Source organism: Hoplias malabaricus, chromosome 13 (genome assembly GCF_029633855.1).
Source record: "Hoplias malabaricus isolate fHopMal1 chromosome 13, fHopMal1.hap1, whole genome shotgun sequence".
NCBI classification, from domain to species: Eukaryota; Metazoa; Chordata; class Actinopteri; order Characiformes; family Erythrinidae; genus Hoplias; species Hoplias malabaricus.
The window spans coordinates 23,277,056-23,287,668 of record NC_089812.1 but is presented as its reverse complement, the minus strand read 5'-3'; the positions used below and the strand labels follow the sequence as shown (position 1 = coordinate 23,287,668).

At 43.2% G+C, this 10,613-nt stretch overlaps 1 protein-coding gene across 1 annotated transcript; it reads right to left on the bottom strand.

Moving 5' to 3' along the window:
• Positions 1-392: 392 nt before the first annotated feature.
• Positions 393-3,871, bottom strand: LOC136665386 (myosin heavy chain, embryonic smooth muscle isoform-like; the record flags this gene model as incomplete). The annotated part of the gene is made up of 5 exons (XM_066642997.1): positions 393-1,481; positions 2,093-2,265; positions 2,741-2,849; positions 3,144-3,352; positions 3,722-3,871. Coding segments are annotated over 5 exons (807 nt in total), but the record flags the coding sequence as incomplete, so codon positions are not given.
• Positions 3,872-10,613: the final 6,742 nt, after the last annotated feature.

The window sequence follows — 10,613 nt, the reverse complement described above, 5'->3', positions numbered from 1 at the left end:
TTTTCCTGAAACTGCAGATATAGAGTATTACTATTGGGGGTGCGGTTTAGTGTTGTAAGGTTTTATCTGCTCGTTACTTCATTAAGCAATAACAAAGACAAGCAGCGTTTTCTAGAGTGTGTATCTTAGTGTATTATACATTTATAATATTCTAGATGCAATCTTAGGTGCCCATTGTTGTGCCATAGTCCTGGCCAGTCCCTCCTGTCCTCCATCTTTCTCCTTATCTCACAGTGCTACCACGTGTGGAGTATGAAGGTTATCACAAGCTTCCTCCAACATCACTAAAATTCAACATGCTTGGAGGTGAACACTAAGGCCCTCTTGGGACGGTGAATAAAAGGATGTAAAGCATCAGAAAACAGGATTGGGACATGCATTTGAACGTGAGACTGGAGGAGGGTGTGAACAGGGACCAGAAACGGGACACAGAACAAAAACTGACCAGTGTTTTTCACAACATCAGGAGATGAATTAAAGGAAAACGTCCTTTTGAAATGTGAGCATCTAAACCCTAAAACCATTATTTAGAACCAAGGATTAGCAACCAACTGTGTTTCATTTCATTTCTCGCGTCTTTCCAAAGAAAAACATGCATCTCCAAATTAGTAACTTTGCAAGAGAAGGGAAAATACCTTAACTTTCAATGGAAGTCAATGTAAAAAGATTCAATTCAGAGTAATTTTGGAGCATTTCTATTGGTTCATTCATTTTGAAATTTTCACAGTGTGAAGGACAGCTGCTGTGTTCAAATGATGTAGTAAACTACACATCCACAAACACAGAGACAAACGTTTTTCACTGGACAGCAATGTAATGTTCTTAGAAAGGATACTGAACAAATAATTAAACTGTGAATCTCCCCCGATCTCACACAGTGCTCCCACCCATGGGCCCCAATTAACACAGTTTTAAATTGAACCCCAAATTACTCATATAACACTGTTCTCATGATTGAAGACGGTTTAAAGCTGTTATTTACTTATGAAAGTCGAGAAAGATGTTCCAAGTTTTCAGTTGCCATCATCGTTCTTTAGTTTAACCAGGTTCTCTTGGTTCTAGAAGCTCAATTTAACCGAATCAGGTTCTATTCGCAGACCTCGGAAAATTGGATCTGGTTCTGTTTCGAATTGTGTTTCCTGCTCTCATCAGGTTCTGGTCCTGAGTGGAGGTTGGACTGATTGTTGAAGTCAGAGTCACAATAATTACATTTAAATTTGAATGTGATATTTTTGTGTATGTGCTATTTGATAGCTCGGGTCTGTTTCTGCCCCCTGCTGGCCGTGTCCAGTCCTTGTCTGGGGGGCAGTGGTGTTCACTGCAGATCGTCCTGCTCTCCGTTGATTGGTTCTGTCTGAGGTTCCACAGGTTCTGAAGCTCCGCCCTCCTCAGGAATCGCAGCGTTTACCTTCAGACTCCGGCGTGCTCCGCCCACAGCCCGCCGGGGGGAGGGGCTAAAGGAGGTGGTGTCGTTTCCTCGTCTGGGGAGAGAAGGGAACACAGGGAACAGGCTAAAGATGCTGAACGTTGCATCGATACGGTTAGGATTAACATTGTTCAAGGCAATGTCTGGGGAAACATCACATTTCCTTTTTATTAATATTATTCTTATTATTCATGGAGTCTGCAGCTACTTCTTTAGTGTTAACATCACTTCTTTGCTTTTAATTCTGGATCTATGAGGCTCAAAATTAAACCCAGACCTGCTTCAGAAGGCATAAGTCAATATTTGAGAAAAGAATGGGAGGCTTGTAACTCTAAACACAGTTCACTGGTGGAGTATGGGTTAGCAACATTAGCCTCATAGCTCCAGTGTTAAACTAAAAAAGGAGAACAGTCAGCTACATTTGGGTTTGGGGAGAAGCTGACTGTGTAAATGGGATGTTTTCAGAAGTGCTCCACTCACTACAGGACATCAGGTGATGGAAAAAGCAGGCAGTATATTTATCCAGTTACTGGGTTATATAATTGTGGTGTTAGTAGGGTGTTTTGTGGGTTTAATGAAGATAATGGGGATTTATGGGGTATAACGGGTTAGTAGAGTGAAAGCATGCATTACATACATCACAGAAAGGGCTCACTGCAGAACAACCTGAGTTTGCTCTTGAGGGAGGACACCTCTCTGATCAGGGCATCGTTAGCCTCCGACGCCTCCTCCAGTTCCCTCTGCAGCTTCCTGCGGGCAGCCGAGGCTCGCTGAGACTCTTCCTCACTCTCCTCCACAGCTCGCTTCAACTGCTTCACTCGAGTGTTGGCCTTCTCCGCCTGCAACGCAGAGCAATGACCGTCACACAGAGCTTCATGGAAAATTAGCACAGAACCAGAACACATAGACCACTGTGTGTCAGAAAAGGGTTAAATTATAGACATGATACATCACAATAAACAGCAGGACCAAGACTCTTTCAGCGAGCCCCCTAGTGGCAATAACAGTGGCAGGTGCAAACATATAGGCACTGTTAGCTTTTTCTCCTGGCGTAGCTCTGCTGATGTTCACAGCGTGTGCATGTTCAGGCTGCGCTGAGTGAAATAAGTCAGAGCAGAATCAGAGCTCTCTGTATGCTCCACGTGTCCTATCACTGTAGAAATTATGCACAAGGTGTTCTGTCCTGTTGGGGGCGCTGATATGAATGATAACACACAGTCGATATGTCCAGCTCTGTTCTAACTTGGTGTGTGTGTGAGTGACTGGGTGAGTGTGTGAGTGACTAGGTGAGTGAGAGCGTGGTGAGTGTTTTACCTGGTCTTTGTATTGCTCTGCCTGCTTGTGCTCGTCCTCCATCTGGATGGTCAGATCCTTCAGCTTCTTGTCTTTCTGGCGCAGGATTTTGGCAGCCGCTTGTCTCTCCCTGACACACACACACCCCAAACAGTTCATACTGCGCTCGTAATAGCACACTGTACTACTGCCACTAACTAGCCACTGGGGGTGGGTGCCACAGAGGGAGGGGGTGTGGGTGGGAAAGTTTTGTAACCCTTTTCACTTTATATACTTTCTGTTTGATTTAATGTATTCTCTAAAATCATTAAATAATTGATAAAAAAATAGACAAATAAAAAAGAAACACATTGGTATACTATAGCTGTGCATTAAATTGGACAGAGGTGATCCAGGAGATCCACAGCAGTGTCCAGTCTCTCACTTGCTCTCGTGCTCCAGCTGCTCCTCCAGCTGGTGTACTTTGGCCTCCAGGGTGGTGATGGAGGTCTTTAGTTTGGACTTGGCCTGTCCATCTGCCTCCTGCAGCTTGGTTTTCAGCTCCTTGTTCTGTTTCTCCAGCTGCTGTCGGAGTGTCTCGCTGCGCTGAGCAGCACTTCGTTCAGCCTGCAGCTCTCCACTCTGCTGGTCCACCTGGACAACACAGCAGCAGTGAGGGACCGGGGCAGTTCTTTCACTGGACCTTTCTATAGTTACAGCAGTGGCTCTTCTAAGCCCAAGTCATTTTGAGAACACTCATGGTCAGCTGTTCCCACTTAAACACAACAAATATATAGGATCACACCCCATCTCTGCTCTCACAGTGCTAGCTATATATAGTTATTAACAGGTGACGACTGATAACTGAGTGAAAATTTGGGAAAAGTTATTTAATTAATGAATGATTTTTTTTTTATCCAAAAGGAGATTTTCTCTGAGTTACAGGTCACTGTTTCCAGTTTGAATACAGTGTCTCTAAGCCATTGCTGTAAACATTGCCCTGAACTGGAAGGTGTGCTGTACCTGCTGCACACTCCTCCTCAGCCTCTCGTTGAGTGACTCAATGTTGCTCTGCTCCTCCTCCAGCTCCTCCTCCAGGTGAGAGATCCTTGCCTCCAGGCGTCGCTTCTCCTCTGACGACAACGACCTGACGTTGACAGCAAAAAAAATACAGCGTCAGCCTCAGAGTACAGCTCAATCCAACCCAACTCAGCCCTACTCAGCCTTAACCAGCTCAACCCTACTCAACTCAACTCAGCCCAACCCAAATCAACTCAGCCTTAACCAACTCATCCCTACTCAGCCTTAACCAATTCAACTCAGACCTACCCAACTCAACTCAGCCCTACTGAGCCTTACCCAACACAACTCATCCCTACTCTACCCAACCCTACCCAACATAACTCAACTTAGCCCAGTTCAACTCACCTGACCTCAAACCAACCCAGTCCTACCCAACTCAGCTTAGCCCAACTCAACTCCACCCCACCCAACACAACTCAGCTCAACTGAAACCTACACAACTAAGCCCTACCCAACTCGACTCAACCCAACCAATCTCCACCCTACCCTACTCTACCCAACTCAACCCAACTAAATTCCACTCAAACAAATCCAACTCAACTAAACTCAGCTCAACTCAACCCAGCCCAGCCTAACTTAGCCCATCAAGATTCACCCCAACTCAACCCAACCCCACAGTATATCGGGTGGTGGGCGTTCGTATGAAGACTGTGCTGCTGGTGTCAAAATCACTGACACAGATTAATTATTAAAAGCTATTAACTAGCTGGGGCTAACCGGGGCTGTTATTACCTGGTTAAGCCTGTGATGGAGAAGTGGCTCAAATTCGATAGGCCTAATTCTGCCCCTAAAGGGACTGGGGGGAAAATAAAAAACTATGGAGCAGCTCGTTGAATTTTACTTTGATCTTGGACTGAAATATAAAGACATAGCATCTCTTCTGAGCAGAAAACATAGATATGTTATTGGGGAGCACCAACTGAAATGTTTGTTGCTGTGTTGTTAACTGCTATGAAATGAGGATGAGAGAATTTAAAGTGCAAGCGCATGGACAAAGGTTACGTGAACAGTATAGAGATACAGACAATGAACACAGTTTCCAAACAGTGGGAGAGAATGGACAGTGAACACCTGAATAAATGTGTAGCTATTGGTAGTGTATTGGAGTAATGGGTGTATGTGTGTAAACGTTTCTGGCAGAAAATGTTATCCGCTGAGCAACGTAAAAATCAGTCTGCAGTGTGTCCTGAGATCTCTGTGTGTTAAGCCACTACCTTACACCCTCCATCTTGTTATTGAATGAGGGGATTTTTAAGAGAGTCTTTGCTTGGTAAAAGTTTTTCGTTAAGATTCTTAGCTTGACCCCTACCCCAGTCAATAACAATAAAATAAAAATAAAAAAACAGCCGCCCACACTTATACTTTATTTCATGAAGTCGCCTACATCTCATACACCTGTTACTATGGAGATACGTGGAGCTACGGCGTTCTGACTTGCACTTGTTCACAACTTCCTCTGATGTTAGGCAGTTCCTTACAGATGTATGAATGATTCACACTGGCAACGAAACTGTGTGTTAGTAGAGATAAATAAATACATATATAATCTCTGTTTCAAGTGGCTGAATTTCCCTGGAAACTGCAGTGTCCTGATGTGTTAACTGAGTCATGAAGACAATTGTGTATCATAAAACATTTGCAAATGAACGCAATGTATTTTTACATCACTCTAATTTTCACATGACTGTATCCCCACAGTTCATGTTTCCACATATTCATCATGTCACTTTCTATATTCACAGGGCCATGACAAAAATTCCACAGTAAAACTTCTTCATCTTCAGGATATTAATAGTCTGTTATATTGTGCCTTCAATGAGTCTCAGATTTTTGTGACACTTTGAAAATAAAGAGATAATATCCACGGAAAGAAGCTAAACGTGTAGTTTTTCCACGGTATGAAAGTTGTGTTCGTTTTTCGGCATCTAGCGGCGACAGAATGCAACTAGTGCAGCATTTAAGGTGAAAGAGAAAATCCTAATGAATCGATTGCTCATCCTTTGAATTCTTTTATCTGAGTTTATTAACCTTGAATAATAACAATGAAAACGTGTTCTTGAAAAATCACAAGTTCAATTCAAGAGCATTTATACTCAGATGCATAATTTCCGTGCAAAAAAATTCAGTGCTACAAATTCAAAGGTGGTAATATTTCAAAGCCTGATGAGACAGATTTGCTTCAATATACACGGGCTCAACCTGAGCAGTGAACTGAGATGGTGAGTGAAACCCTGTGCTCTGTTGGACTTGATGAAAAGTGGGTAAAGAAACACATCAAACAAACCGAGCACATATTCATCCTGGAATTAAATTAAAATAAATGACAGGAATGTTTTAGATGGAGGGATGAGAGTGACTAAAGTCTGGGATATTATTCCTGTTTCCTGCATCCATTTTAACAGCTCAGTGTACAACACCTGACTCATTAAACAGACCACACTCTAATATTCTACACTCTGTCCATGTGACTCTGTCCTTTAAAACAACATGACTAAAATTAGGCTATTTTATAAATATTTTTAAAATTTTATATTAGACTACAATATTTGTAGTTTTTATTGAATAAAACTAGACTAAAACTACTACACATTTTAATCAAAAGACTAGGACGAAAACTAAATCAAGATCAACTGCTAAAATTAACATTGTTCCCATGGCATCTGCCAGGTGTGATGTCATTCTCTGTGATGTCACTGTAGGGGATAAAGGGCAATGTCCTGGTGTTCTGACACTAGTTTTGCTTTGACTGTTGTGTTTGGAGGTTCAGGCCACAGGATGAAGCTGATGCAGACGTTATTCGGTTGTCTCCAGTTGTCGAGACCAGTGAAGTCCAGAAAGACTCTGCTCAGAGAACTGCAGAGAGAGAGAGAGGCCCGAGCACGCCTTGAGGCAGAGTGGAAGAAGGAGAAGGAGGGATGGGAAAAACAGATAAAGGACCTGCAGGAAGCGAGGCAGAAAGAGAGGGCCATGCTGGAGCTGGATCTGGAGACGGAGAGGCAGAAGCGAGCCGAAGTGGAGAGGGAGAAGTCCGTTCTTGAGAAATTCTGGGTCAAACACAGAGAATCCTTGGCTCAGATGCTCAAGACAGCGAAGAGCCTCAATGAAGCCATGAGGGTGGAGCGAGAGAAGATGGAGAGGAAGGTACACCAGATGGAAGAAGAGCTGCAGGATGCGAAGAAGGTGGTGGAGGGGCAGAGGAAAGAAGTAGAGGAGCTCAGGAAAGAGAAACAGAAGAAGGGAGTTGCTCTTTCCTTCTGTAGACACCTGAAAAGGCTGAGAGACGAGGCTTAAAGGAGAGGAGAGTTGGAGGCTTGGCTGAACTCTGTTGGACAGGGAGGTGTTACATCAAAAAAAGAAAAAAACAGAGTTCCCACAAGTGCTCGTCTAGTTTTAATAAATAAATGTATTCAAATGTCTTTCTCGCTTTGTGGTTTTTATAATGTTATGTCGATACCTGCTACATCTGTCTCGATAACTTTCTTACAATAAGGGATTTTATTCAGTGCTTAGAGGCGAGAATAAACGGGAATAAACTAAGTACGGCTGCAAATCTTATAGTGTTCGTCTATAACCCAAGACTCTCTACTCACTATTCCCCACATTACTCACTATAAAATGCATTATTATGGGGCTTTTCTACTGCATGATTTGTATGACACGCAGTGTATCATGGGTATCCAATCTCAGCTAGGGTACATCAGTTGTACACTACTTACTACAGTGCACTCACACACACACACAGCCACACACACCACCACCACCACCACCACAAACACCACGTCAGTGTCACTGCAGCACTGGGAAGGACCCACCACTCACATTATACTTGCTCTGTGGGGGTCCTGACCATTGAAGTACAGGGTATGCAGAGCAATAGGTGGAATACAGTCTGTAATTGCAGAACTACAAAGTGCTCCTGTGTGGTCAGTGGAGCTGAGAGAATGGACTGTGATATGTACTGAGTTCAGTTTAAAGTATTCTACCTCCTGTAAGTGAATGATGTCAGCCTCCAAGGCCTTGGCCCTCCGGTCAGTTTCTCTAGCATTGGAGAGCGCCTCCTTGTGGGCATTGCGGGTGTCCTCTAGTTCTCTCTGGGAGTCCTTCATCTGAGCCTGAGACAAACACAACCACATCAGATGCAAAAGTCTTATACATCTCAGAAAATGACATTTAAACAGCTGTTTATCTGAGCAGTAAGAATTCATTCACTCATTGTCCCTAAGCGCTTATCCAGTTCAGGGTCATGGTGGGTCCGGAGCCTACCTGGAATCACTGGGCGTAAGGCAGGAATACATTCTGGAGGGGGTGCCAGTCCATCATAGGGTGACACACATTCATTCACACACACACACCTAGGGACACTTTCGAGTCGCCAATCCACCTACCAACGTGTGTTTTTTGACTGTGGGAGGAAATCTGAGCACCTGGAGGAAAACCACGCGGACACAGGGAGAACACACCACACTCCACAGAGACAGTCACCCAGACACTATCTGCTGCGCCACCATGTCGCATGCAGTAAGAGATTATTTACTCAAAAATAAGCCCCAATGTCAGAAAACATATCCCATTATTCCAGTGAGTGTGATTGTGTGTGTGTGTGTGTGTGTGTGTGTGTGTGTGTATGTGTTGCCTCATCTCTGCTGTGGTTTCTCAGGGGTTTCTGCTTCACCTTACTCAGAGAATTAACTCTGAGCACACTACTGATTTATGCCGTGGCGTGAATAGTTGAGATAGTCAGGTTCATGTTTAAGTTGGTTGTCTTGTCTCTGTTTAGTATTTGGAAGCATTGTTTTCTTTTCTTCTGTCCTGGGTGTTGACCAAAGAAGGACGGGATCCACTTTTATGCCTTGGTTTATGACAGTGATCCTTCTGAGTAGGGCTGGATGATACGGCCAGAATTTATATCACAATATAGTTCTTAATTTTGGTCGATACGATATTGATATGAACTGTGTAAAATCCACTGAAAAACGTACAATAACAAACAAGAAACATGACATCAATTGGCTTTGTCAATATTAATGTTTTTTTAATTAATTCTAAATTGAGTGTTGAACTGATGACAGCACCCTGTAATGACCATCAGTAAGTGACAAACGCTGTAAGAAATGTATATTGAAATATAGAAAATGTGTTTAAAAATCATATAATTTTTATTGAAACATTTTAGATTGCAGTTTATATTGAATTATTGTCCAGCCCTACTTCTGAGTCTTGGTTTCTCACAGTGTTTCTCATGGGTCCTCTCAGTGGTTTCTTTGCACTGATGGTTTCTCTAGAGTAGAGTAGTAGAATAGAGTAGTAGAGTAGAGTAGAGTAGTTCCTCTACTTTTTTTTTTTTATACACATGGAGTTATATAAGGCAGACAGACTGAAGGAGGGAGTGGGGTTTATTTATTTATTCATTTTTTGTGGTGTGAAATGCATATCTTCTGAATATTTGTTTCAGAATTTGGAGTCGAAGCTGGCGTCCTGTCGTGAGCTTCACATTCAAGACCGAACGCCGAGCAGGTCCCTGATCTCTCCCAACACTCAGATGCAGTCACGGGACACGATAGAGAACCAGCCCAATGCAAACGGACTCTGCGACAAGGGGTGAGTCTCACGGGTAATGGTGCTGATCTCAGAGTGAATTCCTTCAGGATTTAGGGCCCTCACCGCAAGAGAAATATTTACAATTGAAATGCTGAAGAAAAGCCCTGTGATTGGCTGTTGGCTCACGTCCCTCTGAGATCTAGGATGAGGAAGAGGGTGGAGAGAATGATGGCTGACCTCTTGCACCCCAATCACTCTTTGTTCAGGGGTTCCCATCTCCCATACACTTTCAAACATGCGTACACACACAAGCACACTCTCTAACTGGGTGCAATATGCATTTTTGATTTATAAAAATGATCATTTATATTTACAATAGGTTCTGTACTTATCCTCATTTGCACATTTTTAAATTACTGCTTGTTGGCTTGTGTACGTTTTACTTATTTAATTTATGTCGCCACACCTGCATCAAAATAAATTACCTATACAGCAGATACTTGGTTAATTTAAGAAAAAAAAAGATTCTGAAATATTCTGATGATTCTGGTTACAGCTGTAGCAACCTTTAAATATTTGAGACTCTCAAAGTGTTGTCATTGGAAAGTCACGAGGTTGGACCCCAGTAATGCAACAGCCATCAGTATTTAGTGGAGGATTGCCCTCCCACCCTTCTATCACTCAGCACAATGTTGGTCTAACATTAGAGTTGGGCAGTTGGTGTTCTGCTCCAAGCGTGTTAAGTCCAGTGACAACATTGTGTCGTGGTGGTGGAAGCTTGTCCTGCCTTCACCCTCAGTGTCATGTGATATTTGTGTGTGCAGCAGAAACATTTCAGTAATCTCACTGGTTCCAGGCTTTTCTCTGTCCTGATGCCTTTTTTGTGTTTTACAGGATGGTGAAGCGGTTGGATTTCAGTCAGGGCTCGAAGATGGTGTTGTGAATTGAATCCGTCTCCCACTCGGAGGTGCGTCAGCTCTGAACGGACCATCTCCTGCAAACAGTATTCATATCAAAGTCTTTAATGCACAAAAACGCGTCTGTTCCTATGAACTGATGTGTGGCTTCTGCCTAACTCTCCACCTGGTGGCGCTGCAGTCGGAGGAGTGTTTGGGAACGTTTCCCTGCTTAATTTACTACTGTTAGACAGCACCGATGACTCTTAGCCTTTATCCTGCAATGCAATGTATATATTTACAGCCTATTTTTATACGCTGAGTCTCTCTTTAACACTGGTCTCGAGCTAACACGAGTCTGCTTAGATGTTCTTCTGTCTGGTCATAATGGTTCTGAC